At 44.0% G+C, this 26,910-nt stretch overlaps 1 protein-coding gene across 3 annotated transcripts in view; it reads left to right on the forward strand.

The window, feature by feature from the left end:
- Positions 1 to 26,910, forward strand: part of SGK2 (serum/glucocorticoid regulated kinase 2) — a 186,461-nt gene that overhangs the window by 108,484 nt on the left and 51,067 nt on the right. For 2 of the 3 annotated variants that reach the window (XR_012222375.1, XM_073555322.1), the window contains exons 10-11: positions 57 to 212; positions 778 to 867. Coding sequence is in view for 2 of the 3 variants with exons in the window: in XM_073555322.1 (XP_073411423.1) it covers positions 57 to 212; positions 778 to 867 (246 nt within the window). In the remaining variant the exon portion in view is untranslated. Of the gene's footprint in view, positions 1 to 56; positions 213 to 777; positions 868 to 14,907; positions 18,904 to 26,910 lie in introns of those variants that run through there. The other variant, XM_073555321.1, reaches the window with a different exon arrangement.

A 26,910-nucleotide genomic window follows, 5' to 3' on the forward strand; every position in this document is an offset into this window, starting at 1 on the left:
CTTGTTCCTATACATGATAAACTCTGACATAATTTATTGACTCTTTTTTGGTGCAGCCACCATTTTATAGCCGAGATGTGTCACAAATGTATGATAATATCCTCCATCAGCCTCTGCAACTACCAGGAGGAAAAACCACTGCAACCTGCGATATTCTCCAGGGTCTACTACACAAGGATCAGCACTGCCGCCTTGGGGCCAAGACCGATTTTGTAATTTACCATTATTATTTCATAGTTTTTGTATCTTGAATTTTACAATACAAACCAAGAAAGTTTTACATTAGTGCAAAGGTTTGTAGAAAATTAAAATCGCAGACTGGGACCACAAAGACTTCTAGTCAGAGAGAGAATAGTCATTTACAGCTTTGTGTGGGGAGATACTGAATATTTCTGATGGCAAGTAGATCTCAGTATTGCGCAAAGATTGGAAAATTTCTGTAATTAACTGAGTCTTCGATTTTCTATTACACAACGAAAATTAGAACTAACGATGTGCAGAGGTTGTACAAAGAGCTCTAATTGCAGAAAGCTATCCTAACAAGCGTGGGTATCACCAAGACATAGCATCATAAATGTCAGCTCCTTGAACCCTCAACAGAAAGACGACATATAATCAATGGTCCCCAGACTTGCATTTCATCTTGATTTACATAAAAGGATCAGGCTGTTGTTAGTATAATTTATACATTAAAGTCAGTCGTCTGTTGATTATATCAACATGAATAAGAAATGTGAGATTTTTATTGTATACTAATGTAATCTCACTTCTTTGCAGCTGGAAATCAAGAATCATGTGTTCTTCAGTCATATTAACTGGGATGACCTGTATAATAAGAGGATTCCCCCACCTTATAACCCTAATGTTGTAAGTTACTAGGGCATTTTTTAAACCTTGTTTTTATTGAACAGAAACATTTTTCCTTACAGACATCAATGCAAACATTGCTTGAGGCACATATATCAACACATCTATTCCAGAAATTGCATTGGTTTAAAGGATGGTAAAGCAAAAACAAAGAAAAACTGGGAAAGGGGAGGGAAGAAGAAAGTATGTCAGAAACAAGTACATTTTTTACATATTGGACACACAGCATGGGTGCTTGACTTTACACTCAGGACCCAATGACACCAAAGTAGACCCCCAACACCCAAAAATGACTGTAGAGGTTCTCCCAGAGATATCACTATACAGGTGTTTCTCCTATTAGTATCTGCTCAGAATACCAGACTGTTGGTCGAAAACAAGTTTTCATGTCATCCAGGATGCGTTGTGAAAGCAAGGAGATGAAACTTTCCCAAGTTTCAAAAAAGGACTGCACCTTTCCCTCTTTATGCAAGACCTCAACCCAATCCATCTGAAACAGAAACAACAGTTTTTCTAGAAAGATCTTGAAAGGAGGGGCATGGTCGTGGATCCATGTCTGTAGAATTGCCTTAGTAACCTGCTGCCACCACCAAATGTAGTAGTTTATGGGCCCCTGGAGAGCAGGTGTATTTATCTGGTTTTAAATATCCAAAAATGGCCCATAGAGGTTCGTCAGGAGCAAAGTTTGTCGGACATGTGATGTTGAATTGTCGTACTCTGACCCAAAATGGTCTGATGACCGGGCATGCCCATAGGCAATGGAACAAGCGGGCCTCTGGGTAGTGGCATTTGGAGGTTGTGTACAGCCCCATTCTATGACCTTTTTGCGGAATTAGGTAGGATCTATGACAAATTTTCTACTAGGGCATTTTTAATACAACCAACTTAGTGAAGAAGAGGTGTACAAGCATCATACAAGGGAATGCAGCTTCCTGAAATCTTTCAGTTTTCACTTTGGCAACTAAGCCTCTTTATATGCAACGTATGCTGTCCTCATACACAGTAGCACAGTGTGCAATGAAACATATAGCTAGATCCCCTGTCTTCTGTAAGAAAGAGGCTGTAAAGTGGTAACCTTCTTTGATTGATTGTAGATGTGGCAGGAAAGGGTGAAACTATAAGGCTACCTTCCCACGGTGAGTAACCAGCAGAGCTTTGAACGCAGCACATGTCCTCTGTGTCCAAAGTGCTGCCGGCTTTTGAATGCAGGTGATTCCGCATGTGTTCATTGAACCTTGAGGAATCACCACGTCCTATACATTGCCCTGGTGATATCTATCTTGCGGAGACTGAGCGTCTCCCCAAGATAAATAAATATGCTGCGGTCGGATGCACCACATGTCCAATTTCTTGAAATCCCATCCACTATGCTGTAACATCTGGACGCTGCGGATGTACGCAGCGTCCAACCCGCAGCATTTACTGACCGTGGGAACATACCTTAAGATGCAATAACAGGAGCATTTCAGAATATATACCTCTACAGTGCATAAAATGCAGATAGTCTGCAATACACAGTAACATGAGGTAATATACAAGGTGATGACTACCTATGTAACACAGCAATCATACTTATAAACACAGGCCTGTAGCACATAGATAGTGGCTTCCCAACTATGCTTAGAGCAGGCTGTTTACAAGGAGCATGACAGAAAAAGGAGTGGTGTGGTTTCTCCTCAGGAGTATACAGGAACAATGGCTGCTGTTCCTTTCACAGTATCGTAATAAGACCACAATGCAACAGGAACAATCCCACAATGCTCTAGAAACTTCCCATAGCACATTGCAAACTGCACCAGAATGCATACACCAAATCGCCAGCAGATGGTGCTGTTACCTTACAATATAAAAATATAGGAAGGCTTAACATACGGCAGGGGTCCCCAACCTGTAGCTCGGGAGCCACATGTGGCTCGCGGTCCCATGAATTATGGCTCGCAGCTGTCTGCCAGCTTGGTGCATTAGCTCCAGGTCTAGCAAACAGGTATGAAGAGTACATCTCAAAATAGTGATTTACGTGAGTAGCCCTGCACAGAAGAGCAGATCTGGATGCACATATACTGGTCTTAGGGGTTTAGAGATAATTTAAGTATGGTACGTTGGAGACAGGATGATACTACCTGTTAGAGGTGCCTGAATCTGGATGTGACAGTCTGTTGGGAGTCCTTGATGGGAGAATATTGAATGGGGGTATTGTGGGAAACCCTGGATTTCAGTGTACTGCTTCAGGGTGATTTCTGTTGAAAATCTTATTATACCCCTAATTGTTGTGAGTTCATTTTCCCCTTCGTCACTGAGGTCTGGTGAACTCCCTATTCTGGTAAAGGAAGGTAATGAGCCTGATTATCAGACACCTGAGTCTAATGATGATGACTGGCTGAGTGGAGTCACGGACTGGATATAAGGCTGCCGACGCCCTTCTGCCCTGCGGGTGATTTCTCTGTGGACTTCTAGGAAACCAGTCTGATTCCTGCTCCTCTAAAGCTAAGTTTTCTGCTTTGCCTTTTAGCATTTGTGTTTTTGTTTTTGTTTGCCTTGCTTTTCTGGATTCTGCCATTCCCTGCTGGGGTGAGCAGATTCTTCTTTTGCCTGTTGCTCTGTCTTCAGAATATTCCTGAGTACTGACACAGTCTTTTTGAAGCCTAGCGTCTTCAGGGCCTTTTTCACTGTCAGTCTGTTGGCTCTTATTTTCATAGGGTTTTTCACGGATTGCAGACAGCAGCCTTCCTGTCCTTTCCTATCTAGTTAGCTTGGGCCCGTCTTTGCTCAGTCTATCTTTCTGTGTGTGTTGTGTTCTTTCTTCTTGCTTCACCGTCATTATATGTGGGGGGCTGCCTTTTGCTTTGGGGTCTGCTCTGGGGCAGTTTAGATTTCCCTTTCTGTCTTTAGGCTATTTAATTCTCCGGCTGTGATCGTGGGGTCTCGGGCATCGTAGGAACCCCCCACGGCTACTGCTAGTTGTGTTGATAGGTTCAGGGGTCTGCAATCCGATAGCTGCCAACCTCTCTGGTTTTCTGGACTTAGCTAGCATTTCTGTTTTTGCCTCCTACGGTGACTCAATCATAACAGAATCACCCGCCATACCGCAGATCCTAGGGTACTCAATAGCAGGAAAGAATTGTGTTTAAAAAAAAAAAAAAAGTGTGTATATTCTTTCCTCTATATCTCTGAGGCCGTAGGGGGAATTTTTTTTTTTTTTCTCTCAATGGAGATAAAGCAATTGTCTGATCGTGTGGAGCAGCTCGCTGTGGAAGTGCGGGGAATTTCCGCCTACCTTGCTCGTTCGCATGCTGTTGAACCAAAGATCCCTACACCTGATGTATTTTTTGGGGATCGATCTAAATTTTTGAGCTTCAAAAATAATTGTAAATTATTTTTTGCCTTGAAGCCTAACTTGTCAGGGAGCTCCGCGCAACAGGTTAAAATTGTCATCTCTTTGCTGCGTGGCGATCCCCAGGATTGGGCGTTTTCTTTGAAACCAGATGATCCTATTCTGACTAATGTGAACGCATTCTTTCAAGCCTTGGGGTTGTTGTATGACGAACCTAATGCTATTGATCAGGCTGAAAAGACCCTGTTAGCATTGAACCAGGGTCGAGATTCTGCAGAGTTGTACTGTCAAAAGTTCTGAAAGTGGGCGGTCCTTACTACCTGGAATGATAATGCCCTGGCTGCTCTTTTTCAGAAGGGTTTGTCAGAAGCCGTAAAAGATACTATGGTGGGATTTCCTGTTCCCTCTGGTCTGGACGATTCTATGTCATTAGCCATTCAGGTTGATCGGCGTTTACGTGAACGCAGGATTGCACGAGAGGTGTTGCCACCGGTAGAACAGACGTCTGAACCTATGCAATGTGATAGAGTTTTGTCTAAGGCGCAACGTCAGGAGTTCAGAAGGCGTAATAAGCTGTGTTTTTTCTGTGGAGATGCCTCGCATATTATTTCTGTTTGTGCTAAACGAGAGAAACGCTTTGCACACACGTTTTCTGTTGGTGGTGTTCAACCTAAGTTTCTTCTGGCAATTACTCTGATCTGCTCCCTGTCCACATTTTCCTCCAAGGCTTTTGTGGATTCGGGAGCATCGCTAAACCTAATAGACTTGGATTTTGCTAATCGTTGTGGATTTCCTATGACACCTCTGCAGACGCCTATCCCTTTGAGGGGGATTGATGCTACTCCTTTGGCGAAAAATAAACCTCAGTTTTGGACCCAAGTGGTCATGCGGGTCGCCCCAGACCATCAAGAAAATTGCAGATTTTTGGTGTTACATGGTCTGCATGATGCCATTGTTCTGGGGTTTCCCTGGTTGCAAATTCATAATCCAGTCTTGGATTGGAAATCTGTGTCTGTGGTGAGTTGGGGTTGTCGGTGTGCCTGTAGTGAGGCTCCGGTTTTGTCCACCTCTCCTCAGTCGCATGATGTTCCTGACTATTTGGCGGACTTTTATGATGTATTTAGTGAGAATGAGTCTGCGTCCTTGCCTACTCATAGGAGTTATGACTGTGCAATTGAACTGAGCCCGGGGTGTAAATTTCCCAAGGGTCGGCTCTTCAATTTATCTGTACCCGAGCACGAGGCTATGCGGTCCTATATTAAGGAGGCGTTGGAGAAGGGTCATATTAGACCATCCTCTTCACCCTTAGGTGCCGTTTTTTTTTTGTGGCCAAAAAGGATGGTTCTTTAAGGCCTTGTATTGATTATCGTGCCCTCAACAAAATTACTATTAAATATCAGTATCCGTTACCCCTGATTTCGGATCTATTCTCCAGAGTTAGAGGTGCTTGCTGGTTTACCAAGCTTGACCTAAGGGGGGCATATAATCTTATCCGCATTAAGCAGGGGGATGAATGGAAGATGGCGTTTAATACTCAGGAGGGACATTTTGAGTACCTGGTGATGCCTTTTGGGATCACTAATGCCCCTTCTGTCTTCCAGTGCTTCATGAGCGACATTTTCCGGGACTTTGTGGATAAATTTTTGATTATCTATCTGGATGATATTTTGATCTTCTCCAAGGATTGGGATTCTCATGTGGAACATGTTCGGACTGTGTTCCGGATCTTGAGGGAGAATTCCCTGTATGTCAAAGGATCGAAATGCCTTTTTGGAGTACAGAGGATTTCATTTTTGGGATTTATTTTGTCTCCATTAACTATTGAAATGGACCCGGCCAAGGTACAGGCCATTTATGATTGGGTTCAGCCCACTTCTTTGAAGGCCCTCCAGAAGTTTTTGGGTTTTGCTAATTTTTATCGGAAATTTATAGCAAAATTTTATAGTATTGCCAAGCCACTGACTGATCTGACTAAGAAGGGTGCTGATGTGTTGAATTGGTCTCCGGAGGCTGTTGCTTTCTTTCAGGAGCTGAAGCGAAGATTTACCTCCGCCCCGGTTTTGCGGCAACCTGATGTCTCACTCCCGTTCCAGGTAGAGGTGGATGCTTCTGATATTGGTGCAGGAGCTGTTTTGTCCCAAAAGGATCCTGTAACATCTAAAATGAATCCCTGTGCTTTCTTTTCCCGAAAGTTCTCTCCATCTGAACGTAACTATGATGTGGGGAATCGGGAACTGTTGGCCATGAAATGGGCATTTGAGGAGTGGAGACATTGGTTGGAGGGAGCTAAACATCAAGTGGTGGTCCTCACTGACCACAAGAATTTGATTTACCTGGAGTCGGCCAAACGCTTGAACCCTAGACAGGCTAGGTGGGCCTTGTTTTTTACACATTTTGATTTTGTGGTCTCTTTTCTTCCTGGAACTAAGAATGTCAAGGCAGACGCCCTCTCTAGGAGCTTCTTTGCTGATTCTCCTGTGGTGACCAAGCCTGCTACCATCTTAGGCGAAGGAGTAGTTCTTTCTGCCATCTCGCCTGATTTGAGACTTGATCTGCAAGAGTTCCAGGAGGACAAACCTGAGCGTTGTCCCAGTGGAAAGTTGTATGTTCCTGACCAGTGGAAGAAGAGAGTGATGTCTGAAGTTCATTGCTCTGCATTGGCTGGTCATCCAGGTATTTTTGGTACTAGAGATCTGGTGAGTCGCTCTTTTTGGTGGCCCACCTTGTCTCATGATGTCAGGAATTTTGTGCAGTCCTGTGGGACTTGCTCCCGGTCTAAACCTTGTTCTCGCTCTAGTGGGTTGTTGATGCCTTTGCCGGTCCCCAGGAGGCCATGGACCCATATTTCAATGGATTTCATCTCTGATATGCCTGTCTCTCAGAGAATGACTGTTATTTGGGTGATTTGTGATAGGTTCTCTAAGATGGTTCATCTTGTACCACTCCCTAAGTTGCCATCTTCCTCTGAGTTGGTGCCCCTGTTTTTGCAACAGGTGGTTCGCTTGCACGGGATTCCTGAGAACATTGTATCTGACAGAGGAGTTCAGTTTGTGTCTAGATTTTGGAGGACTTTCTGTTCCAAGCTGGGAATTCAGTTGTCCTTCTCCTCTTCTTTTCACCCTCAGACCAATGGGCAGACAGAGAGAACAAACCAGACCTTGGAGTCGTATTTGAGATGTTTTATTTCCGCTGATCAGGATGATTGGGTTTCATTTTTGCCCTTGGCCGAATTTGCTTTAAATAAAAGAGCTAGTTCTGCCACTTTGATGTCACCTTTTTCTTGTAACTTTGGGTTTCATCCTCGATTTTCTTCAGGGCAGGTGGAGCCTTCTGCCTGCCCAGGTGTTGACACTGTGGTGGAGAGAATGCACCAAATCTGGGACAAAGTGGTGGATAAGTTATCTCTCTCCCAGGAAAAGGCCCAGCGGTTTTCCAATCAACATAGGACCATTGGTCCCCAGTTAAGATTGGTGATATGGTGTGGTTATCATCAAAAAACATTGCTATGAAGGTGGCTTCTCCTAAGTTTAAGCCTAGATTAATTGGACCTTACAAGATTTTGGAGATTATTAATCCGGACTCTTTTCGTTTGGCTCTCCCTGTCACATTTAAAATCCATAATGTGTTCCATAAGTCCTTGTTGAATAGGTTTGTTGAACCAGTTGTTCCTGGGGTGGCACCTCCAGACCCTGTATTGGTTGAAGGTAACATGGAATATGAGGTAGAGAAAATACTGGATTCCCGTCTGGCTAGACGGAGACTCCAGTATTTGGTTAAGTGGAAGGGTTATGGTCAGGAGGATAATTCCTGGGTCTCTGCCTCTGATATTCATGCCAAAAGATTGGTGCGTGCCTTTCATCGGGCTCACCCTGATCGCCCTGGTGGCGTGGTTGAGGGTTCGGTGACCCCTCCTCAAGGGGGAGGTACTGTTGTGAGTTCATTTTCCCCTTCGTCACTGAGGTCTGGTGAACTCCCTATTCTGGTAATGGAAGGTAATGAGCCTGATTATCAGGCACCTGAGTCTAATGATGATGACTGGCTGAGTGGAGTCACGGACTGGATATAAGGCTGCCGACGCCCTTCTGCCCTGCGGGTGATTTCTCTGTGGACTTCTAGGAAACCAGTCTGATTCCTGCTCCTCTAAAGCTAAGTTTTCTGCTTTGCCTTTTAGCATTTGTGTTTTTGTTTTTGTTTGCCTTGCTTTTCTTGATTCTGCCATTCCCTGCTGGGGTGAGCTGATTCTTCTTTTGCATGTTGCTCTGTCTTCAGAATATTCCTGAGTACTGCCAGTCTTTTTGAAGCCTAGCGTCTTCAGGGCCTTTTTCACTGTCAGTCTGTTGGCTCTTATTTTCATAGGGTTTTTCACGGATTGCAGACAGCAGCCTTCCTGTCCTTTCCTATCTAGTTAGCTTGGGCCCCGTCTTTGCTCAGTCTATCTTTCTGTGTGTGTTGTGTTCTTTCTTCTTGCTTCACCGTCATTATATGTGGGGGGCTGCCTTTTGCTTTGGGGTCTGCGCTGGGGCAGTTTAGATTTCCCTTTCTGTCTTTAGGCTATCTAATTCTCTGGCTGTGATCGTGGGGTCTCGGGCATCATAGGAACCCCCCACGGCTACTGCTAGTTGTGTTGATAGGTTCAGGGGTCTGCAATCCAATAGCTGCCAACCTCTCTGGTTTTCTGGACTTAGCTAGCATTTCTGTTTTTGCCTCCTACGGTGACTCAATCATAACACCTAATGGTGGCTTTGGTTGCCATTACTGTGATGGAGCAGGAGCTGGATGTGGCTCGCAACCCTCTCTCAGAGCTGAATGTGGCTCTCTAGTTCAGAAAAGTTGGGGACCACTGATATCCTTTATATGCAGAAAAATCTGCCTGTAATAACTGTAAGGCACAAAATGACTGAACATTAGACAGCAAATTTACTGCTAGGACAGAACACAGTGACCTATTGTTCTGTAAAGATCATTGTATCTGTCATTGTATTATCATAAATGACTGGGTTACACTTTGGTCTCAATTCATTTAAGTGCTTACTCCAGTTTTTGTAAAACTCTTTCAGAAGTCACAAAATTAGTGTGCAATGGGATGTTGTTCAAGCATTTTACAACTCTTGGCGTAATTGTGCAGCTCCGCCATGATGGGCAGAGCTGGGGTGAAATTGGGTGTGGCTATGCCACCCAATCCTTCAAAATTGGCAGTGTTTTTGTGCTGGAAATGTTACAACAGTTTCTGACTGGAGTAACATTTTTGGTGAGACTAAGGGTACCGTTACACCTAGCGATGCACCAGCGATCCCGACTAGCGATATGACGCGGTCAGGATCGCTAGGTGGTCGCTAGTGAGCTGCCACACAGGCAGATCTTACCAGCGACATAGCGGTGGTCGGGGATCGCTACTTACCTGTCAGACGCGGCGATCCTGCGTCCTCCCGCCCGGCTCCACGCTTCGCTCGTCGGCGCCGCTGGAAGTGGCCGACGAGGAATGGTCCAGGAGCTTCTCGCGCGATCAGCGATAATCAGCGGGGGAGCCGGTCGGAGGTAAGTATCACATGCAGCGATATCGCTAGCAAATATCGCTGCAACGTCACAAAATCGGTGACTTTACAGCAATATTGCTAGCGATATCGCAGTGTGTAACGGGGGCTTAACACTACTGATAAGATGTGCCGAATTATGCTTTGTGTGTCTCTTAATTATAGGGGTTGTCCGAGACTTTAACCCCTTCCTGCCATCCGACGTACTATCCCGTCCATGGGACCTGGGCCCCTATGCCCATGGACGGGATAGTACGTCTACTGCGATCAGCGGCGCCCACGTGGTGAGCGCCGCTGATCGCGGCCGGGTGTCAGCTGACACCCGGCACAATATGTCAGGGGCGGTCACGGACCGCCCCCGACACGTTAACCCCTTGCACACCGCGATCAAACGTGATCGCGGTGTACCGGGGGTTAAAGGGAAGAATCGGCAGGGAGGGGGCTCTCTCCGTGCTTCCCTGAGCCCCCCACGGCAGCGTAATGTGCAGCGCTGCTGCGGGGGGCTCCTTTTCAGCAGGCCCCCGAATCCAAGATGGCGACGGGGGCCTTCGGGGGCCTGCAGGAAGCCGGCTTCCTCAGTGCCTGCAAAGCGCAGGCATGAGGAAGCCTTCTGCACTGCCTGTGACAGATCGCTGATCTGTCACAGTGATCTGTGATGTGACAGATCAGCGATCTGTCACAGGACAGTGATGTCCCACCTGGGACTATTTAATAAAGTTAAAAAAAAATAAAAAAAAAGTGTTAAAATAATAAAAAAAAAAATCGCCAAATAAATTAGAAAAAAAATAAATAAATATTCCCCCAATAAATCCATTTTTTGGAAATAAAAAAAAACAAAACAATAAAAGTACACATATTAGGTATCGCCGCGTCCATAACGACCCGCCCTATAAAACTGTCCCATTAGTTAACCCCTTTAGCGAACCCCTTAAAAAATAAAAATAAAAAACGAAGCAAAAAATAATGATTTATTATCATACTGCCAAACAAAAAGTGTAATAACGCACGATCAAAAAGACGCATATAAATATCCATGGTACCACTGAAAACGTCATCTTGTCCCGCAAAAAACGAGCTGCGATACAGCATCATCAGCGAAAAAATAAAAAAGTTATAGCTCGCAGAATAAAGGGATGCAAAAATAATTATTTTTTATATAAAATAGTTTTCATTGCATAAAACCGACAAAACATAAAAAAAGACCTAAATGAGGTATCGCTGTAACCGTACTGACCCGAAGAATAAAACCGCTTTATCAATTTTACCGCACGCGAAACGGTGTAAACGCACCCCCCCAAAAGAAATTCATGAAACGCTGGTTTTTGTTCATTCTGCGTCCCAAAAATCGGAATAAAAAGCGATCAAAAAATGTCACGTGCCCGAAAATGGTACCAATAAAAACGTCAACTCGTCCCGCAAAAAATAAGACCTCACGTGACTCGGTGTGTCAAAATACGGAAAAATTATAGCTCTCAATATGTGGTGATGCAAAAACTATTTTTACAATAAAAAGCGTCTTTTAGCGTGCGACAGCTGCCAAACATAAAAACCGCCATAAATAGTAAATCAAACCCCCCCCGTTATCACCCCCTTCGTTAGGGAAAAATAATAAAATAAAAAAAATGTATTTATTTCCATTTTTCCATTAGGGCTAGGGTTAGGGTAGGGTTAGGGCTAGGGTTAGGGTTAGGGCTTAGGGTTAGGGCTAGGGTTAAGGTTAGGGTTAGGGCTGAAATTAGGGTTAGGGGTGTGTTGGGGTTTGGGTTGGAGTTAGAATTGGGGGTTTCCACTGTTTGGGCACATCAGGTGCTCTCCAAATGCAACATGGTGTCTGATCTCAATTCCAGCCAATTCTGAGTTGAAAAAGTCAAATGGTGCTCCTTCCCTTCCAAGCTCTGCCATGCGCTCAAACAGTGTTTTACCCCCACATGTAGGGTATCAGCCTACTCAGGACAAATTACAAAACAATTTTTGGGGTCTAATTTCTCCTGTTACCCTTAGGAAAATAAAAAATTGGGGGCAAAAATATCATTTTTGTGGAAAAAAATGATTTTTTTATTTTCACGTCCGAGTGTTATAAACTTCTGTGAAGCACTTGGGGGTTCAAAGTGCTCACCACACATCTAGATAAGTTCCGTGGGGGGTCTAGTGTCCAAAATGGGGTCACTTGTGGGGAGTTTCAATAGTTTAGGTACATTAGGGGCTCTCCAAAGGCAACATGACACCCGCAGACCATTCCATGAAAGTCTCCATTCCAAAACGTCACTACTTCCCTTCCGAGCCCCGACGTGTGCCCATACAGTAGTTTTCTCCCACATATGGGGTATCAGCATACTCAGGACAAATTGGACAACAACTTTTGGGGTCCAATTTCTCCTGGTACCCTTGGGAAAATAAAAAAAATGGTGACTAAAAGATCATGTTTGTGGAAAAAATACGAATTTTTTATTTTCACGCCCGGGCGTTATAAACTTCTGTGAAGCACTGGGGGGTTCAAAGTGCTCACCACACATCTAGATAAGTTCCTTGGGGGGTCTAGTTTACAAAATGGTGTCATTTGTGGGGGTTCCACTGTTTAGGTACATCAGGGGTTTTCCAATCGCGACATGGTGTCCGATCGCAATTCCAGCCAAAAACGTCAAATGGCGCTGCTTCCCTTCCGAGCTCTGCCATGCGCCCAAATAGTGGTTTACCCCCACATGTGGGGTATCAGCGTACTGAGGACAAATTGCACAATAACTTTTAGGGTCCTGTTACCCTTGGGAAAATAAAAATTGGGGTGAAAAGATCATTTTTGTGGAAAAAATATGATTTTTTAATTGTACCGCTGTACGTTATAAACTTCTGTAAAGCCCTTGTGGGTTCAAAGTTCTCACCACATATCTAGATAAGTTCCTTGGGGGGTCTAGTTTCCAAAATGGGGTCACTTGTAGGGGGTTTCCACTGATTAGGTACATCAGGGACTCTCCAAACGTGACATGGCGTCCAATCTGAATTCCAGCCAATTTTGCATTGAAAAAGTCAAACGACGCTCCTTCCATTCTGAGCTCTGCCATGCGCCGAAACAGTCGTTCCCCCCCACATTTCAGGTATCAGCCTACTCAGGACAAATTGCACAATAACTTTTGCAGTCCAATTTCTCCTGTTACCCTTGGTAAAATAAAAAAAATTGAACCTGAAGTATTTTTTTTATGAAAAAAAGTTAGATGTTCATTTTTTTTTAAATATTCAAAAAAATTCCTGTGACGCACCTAAAGGGTTAATAAACTTCTTGAATGTGGTTTTGAGCACCTTAAGGGGTGCAGTTTTTAGAATGGTGTCACTTTTGGGTATTTTCTATCATATAGACCCCTCAAAGTGGCTTCAAATGTGATGTGGTCCTAAAAATAAAATGGTGTTGTAAAAATGAGAAATCGCTGGTGAACTTTTAACCCTTATAACTTCCTAAGAAAAAAAAATTTTGGTTCCAAAATTGTGCTGATGTAAAGTAAACATGTGAGAAATGTTAGTTATCAAGTTTTTTGTGTGCCGTATCTCTGTGATTTAAGGGCATAAAAATTCAAAGTTGGAAAATTGCGAAATTTTCAAAATTTTCGCCAAATTTCCGTTTTTTTCACAAATAAACGCAAGTTATTTGAATGAAATTTTACCACTAACATGAAGTACTATATGTCACGAGAAAACAATGTCAGAATCACCGGGATCCATGGAAGCGTTCCAGAGTTATGACCTCATAAAGGTACAGTGGTCAGAATTGTAAAAATTGGCCCGGTCATGAACGTGCAAACCACCCTTGGGGGTGAAGGGGTTAACATTGATGACCTATCCTTAAGATGCATCATCAATGTCTGATTGGTGGGGGTGGGGGAACAGCAGTTCCCTGTATTGGCAGCAGCAAGAAATGCTCAGTTACAAAACTACATAGATGCAACTACGGAATAGTGGCCGCAGCCGGGTACTGTAAGTCCACCCCCTATTGATTTGAATAGGAGGCGGCTACGCAGTACTCAGATGCGACCACTATTCAGTCAATGGAGTTGTGTAGCTCTGCAACGGAGCAACTAGTGTCACCGCTGTCACCGGGAACAGCTGATCGACAGGGGTGTCGCATCTCCACTGATCAGACACAGACAAGCTATCAATGTTAAAGTACCAGACAACCACTTTAATGAAGTTGGTGCATTTTATTCCTTCACGACCCTCAATAAGACGGGCATACGAATCAGGGCCTTTATCCATATACTAGTGCTTCTCACTAAATTAGAATATCATCAAGAAGTTGATTTATTTCAGTTCTTCAATACAAAAAGAGAAACTCATATATTATGCAGAGTCATTACACACAGAGTGATCTATTTCAAGTGTTTATTTCTGTTAATGTTGATGATTATGGCTTACAGCCAATGAAACCCCAAAAGTCATTATCTCAGTAAATTAGAATTATAAAAAAACCTGCAAAGGCTTCCTAAGCGTTTAAAAGGTCTCTTAGTCTGTTTCAGTAGCTACACAATCATGAGGAAGACTGCTGACTTGACAGATGTACGATATCTACGAATCACCCTTGTAGATATCGTAGAATCCACAGTAAGTCATGGACACGGCTTACATCTCACTGCCTGCATTATGACCTCTGCACACATCACAATACATTCACCTTAAAGGGGTTGTCCACTACTAGGACAACCCTTTCTTGAGCAAAACATTAGGCCCTGATAACATAATAAAGCTTATACTCACCTCCCATGCCAGGCCCGTACTCGTGGTGTCGGCATTCACTCTCCCCGGGGCTGTCATGTGACGCCAGCGCTGATTGAGCGCCAGCATCATTGCTGGAGAACCCCAGGAAGAGCGAGTGCCGACACTGCGGGAACGGCGCCAACATAGGAGGTAAGTGTAAGCTTTATTATGTTATTGGAGCCAAGCGAGCAGTATGAGAAAAGTTGTCCAAGTAGTGGACAACTTCTTTAAGCTGTAAAGCTTGTTTACAGACACAATCACAATCAATAAGGAACATCTTTTATGGTCACAATGTTAATTTTGATATGGATCAGTTCTAACTAATATTTCCTAGTCATTAGAGTTCAATCTAATAAACCATATAATTTAATGTGATTGTATCATGAAACAGGTTTGGTGTGAGATGAAAATCCTAACATATCTGCACATTAACCTTTTTAGGCTGGTCCAGGTGATCTTCGGCACTTTGATCCAGAGTTCACACAAGAAGCAGTGCCTAACTCTGTGAGTCGTACTCCTGACCTGAATAACATGAGCTCCAGCTGTTCCAATGCCTTCTATGGCTTCTCCTACGCACAAAGTGATGACGACATTTTGAGTTGAGTTTGTCAATGAAGTAAAAGTGTTTTTTACAAATATAAATAGTACCGTTTTTACGAGTAACAAGCACATTGAAGCTTCTTGAACCTGATGGAAGAATAAAAACATTGTCCATTAATTACAGAGACCTTCAGGTGTCATTAGTTCATTCCAAAGGCCCACCTCAACTGCAACCTCCATAACAGCAGATAACTCATGAGCGGATCATGGACTACGTGTAAATCAAGCAAAGACTTATGTTAATCAGCTGAAAGTATGCTTAATGGTAACCTGTCACTGAGAGAAATCACAGTTACCTACAGATATAGCAGTAATCTGCAGATAGTGTTCAAACCCTGTATAGCGACTTACTGCAAGCTCAAAGCCTAGAGAAAATGACATTTTTTTTCTCTTGATAGCCACTTGCTTCTAGCCATCAGGATATAGCAGGGAGTGGTTACAGTCACGCCTTGGCACTTTGATTGACAGCCTGCTCTGAAAGCAAATGCTGCACACATACAATGCAGAGAAAGTAGTCAATAAAAATGAAGAGGGGTGATTATAGCTGCTTTTTTTGTATAGTGAGTAGTGACTGCAAATCGCTCCCTGCACCGTCCCGATGACTGAAATCAAGCGGCTTCAGGGGGAATAAAGCTTCATTTTCTCCCTGTAACCAGATACACAGGGGCTAAAGGTTATTTAACCTGCAGATTACCCCTTTATCTGCAAGTAAATAGTGATTATCAAGGTGTAAGTTCCCTTAAAATACATTTTACTTAGCTTCAGATCACAAAGCACATCTATTCTTTGTCCACTGCATTATGGGTTTCAGCACACAGTTTTTTGAGACATTCAAAATCCATGATTTTTTTTCAAGCCGAAACCGCTTCACAAAACGCTCTTTTTTGGGATTTTTTTTCTTGAAGCATTTCATTTGTTGGAATAGTTTTTCCCTGAAGAATTCTTTGCAGCCTTTTAATTGGTCACTATCTTGTTTGGAGAAGTTTTATTCATGATCCTCTTCAAGGAGTTGACACGCACTTCTTTTTTCCTCCAGGTGTTTTCAGCAAAAATAAGATTTAAAAAGTTCTTATGGAATTCATATAGAAATGAATTGGAAGAGTTTTCCGAGAGTTTTTGAGGATAATCTGCTCCAAAAACTACTGAAAAAAAACTTTATGTGCACATACCCTTAAATTATTAGCCTTGTTTTACATGCTGTTTTGGCTGGCTGAGATTGGTTATGTTCTGGTGTAGGTGTTTGTGTCCCTTCTACCAAACTGATATTTTTACAAAATGTGATATACATAGCAAAGAAAGTGACTTACTACATTCTCTTAATTGGTCAAACTTTTTCTCCAACAGAAATCTTTTAACAAACGGGTCAGGGACACAATCACACTATAGTTCCATTTGGTAAAAGAGCTTTCATAAATAGAGGTAATGAATCGTATATTGTGCCTCCGTATGCTTCCCATTTCATTGAGCCATAAAGAGGGTTTTTCTGTTGTCTTCATATAACCTATTTTGAAAAATTTGAATGTGAAGTGTGAATAAGCCCTAATACAGAAAAGAAGCAGCACTCCAAACTGAATGCCTGATAAAGGTTAAGGATGTCGCCAAAATGACACATTTGGATTATAATACAGAATTTCATAATCATTTATAGTGCTAGCTCTCCTCATTTGTTGGATATCTACTATGGTGGTTATTTTTAGATGACAACCCACCAAAAGGCGTGTAACCTACTATTCATAATGAGGCTTGATGTGGAGTTTAAACTTCTACTTGTATTTACATCATGTTTATGTCAAACATTTGCTAGATGTTCTTGCACATATTTTTAAAAAAATAATTTTTAAATGATTATACATATGCAAAGCGTAATCACAAGACAAAGCTTAATTGAATCAATATTTGGTGTGACCACTGTTTGCCTTCCAAACAGCCTCAATTCACTTGAACTGTTTTTGAAGGATCTCAGTACAGTTATTGCTCCAAACATCTTAGAGTATTAACCACAGATCTTCTGTGGATACAGTCTTGCACATATCATTATGGCTCTGTAGGAGCGATACATACATCACTTCCAGAACTCTTTGTTCTTTTTTAAGCTGAAGATAGTTCTTAACGATATTGGCTATATGTTTGGGGTCATTGTCCTACTGCAAAATAAATTTGAACCAATTCTGGCACCTCTCTGATGGTGTTGCATGATGGATAACTATTTACCTGTATTTCTCAGCATTGATACACCATTAATCTTGGCCATACTCCTGACTTCTTTTCCTGGAACGCCGCCCCAAACTTGCAAGGAGCCTTCACCATGCTTCAATGCTGCCTGCAAACACCCATTATTGTTCCGATCTTCAGCCGTTCAACAAATTGCTTTTTGTTACAACCAAATATTTCAAATGTTGACTCATCAGCCAGACAACATTTGTCTATATTTTTGTGCACAGTTGAGTCACATGGCTTTGTTTGAATGTCCCAGGTATGGTTTTTGGCTGCAATTTTTCCATGAAGACCACTTTTGGTCACACTTCACTGAACAGTAGATGTGTTTAGCTGGGTCCTATAGGTCGCTAACAGTTCTGAGCTGATGGCACTGTTAGACATTTTCCGATTTCAAAGGTAAGTAAGCATGATGTGTTTCATCTGCTGCACTAAGTTTACTTGGCAAACCATTGTATCTACAGATAAATATAGGCACTTATCCATCGTGCAATATCATCAGGGAGGTGTTTTATTCTGCAGCAGGACAACAACCCCAAACATACAGCCAATGTCACTGAAAAGTAGCTTCACTGTAAAGAAGAACAAGGAGTCCTGGAAGTGATGATATGGTCCCTACAGAGCTCTCATCTCAGCAACATTAAGTCTGTCTGGGATTACATGAAGCATTTGCCACCTAACTCCACAGAAGATGCACTGGCGGACACAGACCGAAAAGGGCCCCTGTGCAATAACAATATATGAGTCCTTTGCAGCCCAAGAGCTCCTAAAAATACAAAATTACACCTGATTTGGTGGTAGAAATGGGCCCTTTACCTCTTGGGCCACAGTGCAGCTTCACAGGTTGCACCAATGCTATATCCGCCGCTGAGAAGATGTGTAATTAGTTCTCCAAGATATTTGGAACAACCTTCCTGCAGAGCTTCTTCAAAAACTGTGTGCAAGGGTACCTAGAAAAATTGATGCTCTGATGCTATTTCGAAGACAAAGGAATTTTGGTTTCTCTTTTGTTCATTCACTGATAGATATAAACCATTAACACTTCTATTTTTTTAACTCATTCTTGCTCTTTGCAGCAGTTTCTCCAAATATACACACATTAGAGTGAGCAAAGATTGCCAAATTTAGAAGTGCCATGCTGACAGACTAAAACGACTAAAAGCTGTCATAAATTCCAAGGGTACTTCAACGTACTAGATTACTGGTGTGCATATTTACGAAATCACATTATTTTAGTTATTAATTTTTCTTTTTTCCCTAAAAAAAAAAAAAAAAAAAAAAAAGATTTCAGCTGATTTTTCAATTTAATTGTACATTGGACATTAAAGGTTGAAAAAGTTCTGAAATGATTTTTCTTAAAATGATTTTTTTACATTACAAATACCAGACATTCGAACAGCGATGTTATTTAATGTGTATGTGTATATATATATATATATATATATATATATATTTATATATATATATGTATATTGTAAGCATGCGAGCAGGGCCCTCATTCCGTTTGGCATCCGAGTTACGTTTATTCTATAATGTCTTTATTGTCCGTACAATTCCCCTCTAAAATTGTAAAGTGCTGCAGAATACGTTGGCCCTATAAAAATAAAAATCATATATACAGTATGTGTGTGTGTGTGTGTATATATATATATATACACTCACTGGCCACTTTATTAGGTACACCATGCTATTAACGGGTTGGACCCCCTTTTGCCTTCAGAACTGCCTCAATTCTTCGTGGCAGAGATTCAACAAGGTGCTGGAAGCATTCCTCAGAGATTTTGGACCATATTGACATGATGGCATCACACAGTTGGCGCAGATTTGTCGGCTGCACATCCCTGATGCGAATCTCCCGTTCCACCACATCCCAAAGATGCTCTATTGGATTGAGATCTGGTGACTGAGGAGGCCATTTGAGTACAGTGAACTCATTGTCATGTTCAAGAAACCAATCTGAGATGATTCGAGCTTTATGACATGGCGCATTATCCTGCTGAAAGTAGCCATCAGATGCCTGTTCTTAGCTGAGAGGAGTGGTACCCAGTGTGGTCTTCTGCTGCTGTAGCCCATCTGCCTCAAAGTTCGACGCACTGTGCGTTCAGAGATGCTCTTCTGCCTACCTTGGTTGTAACGGGTGGCAATTTGAGTCACTGTTGCCTTTCTATCAGCTCGAACCAGTATGCCCATTCTCCTCTGACCTCTGGCATCAACAAGGCATTTCCGGCCACAGAACTGCCGCTCACTGGATTTTTTTTCTTTTTCGGACCATTCTCTGTAAACCCTAGAGATGGTTGTGCGTGAAAATCCCAGTAGATCAGCAGTTTCTGTAATACTCAGACCAGCCCTTCTGGCACCAACAATCATGCCACGTTCAAAGGCACTCAAATCACCTTTCTTCCCCATACTGATGCTCGGTTTGAACTGCAGGAGATTGTCTTGACCATGTCTACATGCCTAAATGCACTGAGTTGCCGCCATGTGATTGGCTGATTAGAAATTAAGTCTTAACACACAGTTGGACAGGTGTACCTAATAAAGTGGCCAGTGAGTGTATATATATATATATATATATACACACACACACACACACTGTGAGGTAGCGCTGTTATTCAGTTAGGGGATCCTCGCTAGGCAGCGAACAAAACACATCTGGCACCAGGTTTTCCATACAACATAACATAGTCCATGCGGTTTATTCCTCCATCATAAACCCACAGCAGCAATATACAACAGCATTACAGCATAGCGTCCATTATAGAGCTTCACTCTGGTTATCCTTATATCACACAGATAAGGCAAATGTCTATTACACAGGCTCTTCAGCCTCAGTGTTATCTCACCCACATCAGGGTCACTCATGGTTCCTTCACCATCATGCGGCAGACGTCCATTCCCTCCAGGGAATTACCAGGCACGTGCAGCCATTAACACAGCGTTCACTTGCTGTCAGAAAGCAGCCCCATCTCACTCAGACGGGACCTTCCACACTGGACCAACCAGGTCCCAGCATTCACCCCATGTGACCTACCCTGGCCACAGTCCATAGCCACGCCCACCAGGTCACATGACTATGACCTCATCACAGGTCCTAAAAGCATTTATACATACTTTATACTAGCATTCTTAAACACACACCCTGGGTGGGTTTGTAGGTCACTAGTCCCTGACACATTGAAACAGCACCTCAGCAGTATCACTGCTGATCAACACACATATGTCTCCATCTCAAAGCCACCCACCTTGAGATACATATCAGTCATTCACCTTGAGACACATTACAATCATTCAGGACACTGGAAATGCTTATACTCTCGTCCTGGGACATCCACACAGCACCCCCCTAGCGGACACAGTGGTCACTACACCACATACCTCCCCCTCTGTTCAAACTTGTGGGGTTGAACACACAACATTACCCTAGGATGTCGAGACCAGGCACTCATTACACCTTGCCCCACAGGTCGAGAGAACCGTCTCCGTCCGTCATATGGCCTCATCTCTACGTTAGGCCTCCCCCGCCCCCAGCGGTCAGAATATCAGCCCTGATCTTTGACCATCCAGTTACAGTCTGTCTGCGTCATCAGACACTGTTTAGTCACCACACTCCTTTCTCTCACTGATCGGCTCTCACAGTTGGTGCGGTCATACTCATAAGTCTTAATCGAGCCTACTGTCTGGCCTGAGTCTGACCCATTCAGCGTCTCACAGTAACTAAGGTCTCTCAGCCTCGTACGGCCCGTCAAACTACCACTTGCTGACATTCTTCGGCCACCTGCCATGTCACTACTTGGCGGAACCCTTCAGGTCCTTACATCTTGGGTTGAAGGCAGCCGCAATCTGTTCCATACCTCTTTATTGATCCGCCGACGGTCCAGACTCAACTGCTCAATCTCTTGCAGGTACCCCACTCGATACTCCAAGAGCATCCGAAAATTTTTCAGGCTTTCCACGGAGCCAACCACCATGATGGGAATCCTACCCTCTTCACTGGAAACCTGGTCTTCATCATCAGGAGGGATCCTCACCCTCACCTCACCGGAGACATTTACAAGGTCTTGCATTACCTTCCCGAGTCTTCCAATGATTCTCCCAATCAGACCTTTGGGTACCGGAATCGCATCTTTACGCAAACCCAGCCGATCCAGAGCCTCCCTTGCTAACTCTAGGCGTCGAGCAGCTTTCATATTACTCCGCCTAACCAGCTTTTTGGTGTGAAGACATTGCAGATGCTTGTTTTTCAGGACAGCCACCCGCTTTGCTGTGTCTTCTCTGGCTGACATTATCACCAACTGCCGAGTCTCAGGCGCCCAGTGTGCCTTACACGCTTTGACCGCCTCTTTGAAAGCCTCATGCACACCTTCCTCAGCAAAGGCTTCTTGCATGTCTTCTGTTACATCAATCACAAGCTCGAAGGTCGTGGCCTTACTCTCTTCCAGGCCAGGAGGCTCTGGCTTTACCACGGACACTTCCCTCACTACAGTTGACCCGACCGGGTGACTGTCTTCTTCAACTCTCAGCTCCTCAACTTCTCGAGATCTCATCTCTTCACGACCCTCTGCCAAGACGGGCACCGGCAGCTTCTTCCCACCACCAATCGGACCTGGCCGCTGTACATCACTGTCCAAGCTCTTCTCCCGCAGAAGACCACTTACAGTTTCTTTGAGCTGCAAAACTTCTTTCTCGAGCTCCTCAACCCTGTGCTCGGCCATTTGTCTCAGGACTCATTCTCGTTTGAGATGTCCTTCCACTGTCTCCTTTATCAGCTGTATCTCATGATCCTGTTCTCTTTTGGCCAGCACGTGTCTCACCACTACCTCTTTAATTATATTGTCAAAGGGTACCACTGGGTCAGTCCCACCAGTCGAGTGAACCGTCCCGTTACCGTTTAACCGTGTTTTCCCCCCAGTAGTCTCATCTCCCAGCCCACCATCCGTCATATCACGAGACGTCAGGTCCGTAAGTTGGGCAGATGTACTTCTTCTGGTCAGTTCTACCTCTGACCTGTCCACGTCAGTAGCCATCACTGTCTCAGTGTCTGCTGGCCCCAGTCGAAACGTCTCCATCGTCCGACCATACATCATCAAACAAAACAAAGTCCCGGCCCCTCTCCAAGGCATAGACTAAGTCCCGTGGTATCCCACCCCCTTGGCACTCACCACCTTTGGTCCCCTCAAATATTACTCTGTCTACTGCATAGTTCACCATAACCCGATGTTTACAGCGAACCCTGGCGTTTTTCTCGGTCAGAGAGAAAACGAGGAGTTCCTGTCAGAGTCACCTGACTCTGAGTCCAACCGTCCAGAGGCTCCTTCCCGATGCAGCATTACGGTACACACCTGTGGCCCGTCGTTATCCGGAAAGACTGTCCCCGATTCTTCAAAAGTCATACACACACACTGTGGTTCCCCAGACATACCCAGTGAGGCAACCAGTGCTGCCATTCCCTGAACCACCCCAATTTGGGTCACCGCTCCCTCCCGGGACTCCACCCCTTTTTGGGTTACCACCCCAATTTGGGTCACCGCCCCTCTCTGGGACTCCACTTCTTTTTGGGTTACCACCCCAATTTGGGTCACCGCCACCTTCTGGGACTCCACCCCCTTTTGGGCTACCACCCTGATTTGGGACACCACCCCCTTTCGGGATTTCCCCATGTCCGTTTTACCGGTCTCCTTAGACCGCAGTTCAGACAACACAGTTTATATCTTTTAACGATACCACACAAGTCCTTGCTGGCACCAAAACAGCTCCTGCTGTCACCGATCACCGACACCACCGGCTGCTGGTGTCACCTTCATAACCCTACCGAGTTACAGGAAGCCGCTTGTCCCCTTCGTAACCCCGCCGAGTTACCGGAAGCCGCTTGTCCCCTTCGTAACCCTGCCGAGTTACAGGAAGCCACTTGTCACCTTCTTGACTCCCAGTGAGCCACTGCAGGCTGAGTTGAGAAAAGAAAAACACACTACACAAAACTCATGTGTCCTGTCTGTGTGCTATTCAGGACGTACCGTCTCCGCCTAAGACCGTCCAACACACAGGGCGCACCGGGTGCTATTCAGGGAGCCGACCCTCCACCCAGGGTTTCCCAACACACTGGCCTCACCAGGTCCAGGGGCTCAGCGGGTGCTATTCAGGACATCCGTCTCCACCTGAGACTGCCCAACACTCACGCCTTACCAGGTCCAAGGTCATACCACATGCTCCAGGGATCCGATTCTTCTCCCAGAACCTCCCAACACTGACCCTCCAGGACCTTGCTCACTGAACCCTCCAGGTACACAGTCTTTATCACTGACCCCGGTCAGTACAACACGAACACCTGTCCGTTACCTGTGTTGGCCACACAGGTCCTCGGATACCTCTTCTCCATAGAGGCACCCTATAGTAATCACCAGTCTCTTTCTCACTGACCCCTGTCAGTACAACACGGTTTTCACGACCATCACCTGCTGGCAGCGCAGGTTCTCGGACCCCTCTACCGCAGAGGTATCCTATAAGTCTTTCTCCTGGGGAAACGGCCGCACTGGGCTCACCGATCCGGACAGTGCCTTACTCACTAGGCCGCCCCACGGTTCCAGAACCACAGCCGGGCAGTGGCTTCCCCAACCGTCAGCCCTCCTGGCTCAGCGTTGCCCTTAGCAACCGACTTTGCAGTCCTCTTCCGTTGCTTCCAGCAACAAGGCTACAACAATGCCCGCATTCTCCACCAATTGTGAGGTAGCGCTGTTATTCAGTTAGGGGATCCTCGCTAGGCAGCGAACAAAACACATCCGGCACCAGGTTTTCCATACAACATAACATAGTCCATGCTGTTTATTCCTCCATCATAAACCCACAGCAGCAATATACAACAGCATTACAGCATAGCGTCCATTATAGAGCTTCACTCTGGTTATCCTTATATCACACAGATAAGGCAAATGTCCATTACACAGCCTCTTCAGCCTCAGTGTTATCTCACCTACCTCAGGGTCACTCATAGTTCCTTCACATCATGCGGCAGATGTCCATTCCCTCCAGGGAATTACCAGGCACGTGTAGCCATTAACACAGCGTTCACTTGCAGTCAGAAGGCAGCCCCATCTCACTCAGACGGGACCTTCCACACTGGACCAACCAGGTCCCAGCATTCACCCTATGTGACCTACCCTGGCCACATTATATGGTCCATAGCCACGCCCACCGGGTCACATGACTATGACCTCATCACAGGTCCTACAAGCAATCATACATACTTTATACTAGCGTTCTTAAACACACCCCCTGGGTGGGTTTGTAGGCCACTAGTCCCTGACACATCATTGAAAGAGCACCTCAGCAGTATCACTGCTGATCAACACACATATGTTTCCATCTCAAAGCCACCCACCTTGAGATACATAACGGTCATTCAGCTTGAGACACATTACAATCATTCAGGACACTGGAAATGCTTATGCTCTCGTCCTGGGACATCCACACAGCGCCCCCTAGCGGACACAGTGGTCACTACACCACAACACCTATAAATCTGCTCAGCCATTTCATACAGTGCAATAGAAAAAAGAAAAATTAATAACTAAAATAATGTGATTACATAAATATGCACACCATTAATCTAGTGTAAAGCGCCATGGAATAAATGGTGCTATAATAATAACTAATGATGTGCAGAGGTTGAACATTTGTGTCTGTCTCCTCTCCATGGTGCTTTGCAGAGCCTAATTTTGAAATCCACAGCCCCGTTCTCGAGATCACTCGTGGCTTCAGTGGTTGGACCCTCAGCGATTGGAAAGTTATCTTCTATTCTATGGATATGGGAGTACTTTGGATTCTGGAAATAACCGTTTAAAGGGACTGTACACTACTTTTTACACACAGTAAAGATGCCAGGAAGGATTAAAACAGTTAAAAGAAACAAAACAAAAAAAACAACATACCGTACTCTTTGCAGGAGTCATCAAGTGACTGCTGCAGCCTTGACATTCCATGGAATGAGCACTGTTTGACCCCTGCTCTAACTTATGATGATGTGATTTCTGACAATGTATGATCATTTTTAGGGTTTAGCCCATGTATTACAAAATAGATTTTAAACAATACAGCAATCCCAGCTACTGCCACCCTTTATTTGCTTTTCACTGCCATCTTTCAACCCTACTTCCATCTTGTCAAATTTGCTACAGTGTAGACATTCTTTTCATTTATCATTGCCATTGATATAACTTACAAAAACAATCAATGTGGTTTAGCAAATGTGAATTGTCATATTTAATTATAATTGTACCACTACTGATACTTACAGAATGTATTGTAGGAACAGGAAATTATCTGACACTTGTACTTTATGGTGAAGTAAAGAATGCTCACAGCATTGTGGGTATATTATATTTGAAACCAATATTGATATTGTGTTATTTTGTCTTGGTTTTTAAGCTTATCTATCATTTCACCCAAAAACTGCTAACGAATTGCACCATTTACTCAGGTCAGATTGAGAGATTTCTGATCTTCTACGTCTGGTAATGAAATACGTTTTTTGTAAAGTGGCAAGGAGCAACAGCTCAGCTACAAAGTAACAGAGACCACAAACTCGCAGAGAAGTGTGTGGCTCTTAAAGGGAACCTGTCATCAGGATTGTGCACAGTAACCTACAGACAGTGTCAGGTCGGCACCGTTATACTGATTAAATTGATACCTTGGTTGATGAAATCCATCTTGTGGTTGTTCTTTATTTTCAGTTAATGATGTGCCCGTGCTCCAGGGCGGCCTGTGGGGGGCTTCATGTGGTGCTCTGATTAGCTATTCATTTGTATGGATTTATGACAGGTCAATGATCCCTCAGTGACCTGCCCTCTAGTTTACATAATGAATATTATATATATTTCGAAAAAGGGTGGGTGGCATATGGGGAGCGAGGACGCGGCACACTCAGGAATCTTGGAAGCAGCAGCATTGACATTGAACCTCTTTGGAATGAACAAGAAAGCTAACTGGGAGACACATTTTACCTTAGATAACAAATGATCTTTTTTGTTGAAGAGACAAAATTAACACAGTTGCAATCCAAAATCTTGGAAAGACTTTCTAGAAGAGTAGAGGCAGTTATTGCTGAAAATGGGAGTTCCACATGAAATGTAAAGTACAATAATCTCATTTAGTTGTGATGACCCAAATGATTACATTCTTTGGCTATACAATGATCAAAAGTATTGCATTAGTGGTTAAGAACTCTTTCTGGTACAAATCCTCTGTATACACATGAATCTGTGTGTCCTTCCCTTCATAAACTCTAAACCTGTGGGGTACTCTCACTCAGCTTATAGAATTTAATTTCGTACCAGTCCCTCTTATTGGGCAGGCACTGCAGGAATTTGAGCCTTCCCTTGAAATGTATTAGGGACTTGTACACGCAGATGGCCCTTTTGGGGGTTGCAAACTTGTTTCTAAAGTGCTCAATGACCGGTTGAACTTTGAAAAGTCGGTCAAAGTTGGGGTCATTTCGGGGAGGACATCATGCATTATCACTGCAATGCAAGAATTTGTGGATGGTCTTAAAGCGTGTCCGTGCCATTGCCATGCAGAACACTGGAGTGTTATACAAAACTACAACACTCCAATACTGATGAATTTCTGTCTTCTTCACTA

The sequence above is a fragment of the Dendrobates tinctorius genome, unplaced genomic scaffold (genome assembly GCF_039654945.1).
Source record: "Dendrobates tinctorius isolate UK_male_01 unplaced genomic scaffold, ASM3965494v1 ptg000223l, whole genome shotgun sequence".
Lineage (NCBI taxonomy): Eukaryota > Metazoa > Chordata > Amphibia > Anura > Dendrobatidae > Dendrobates > Dendrobates tinctorius.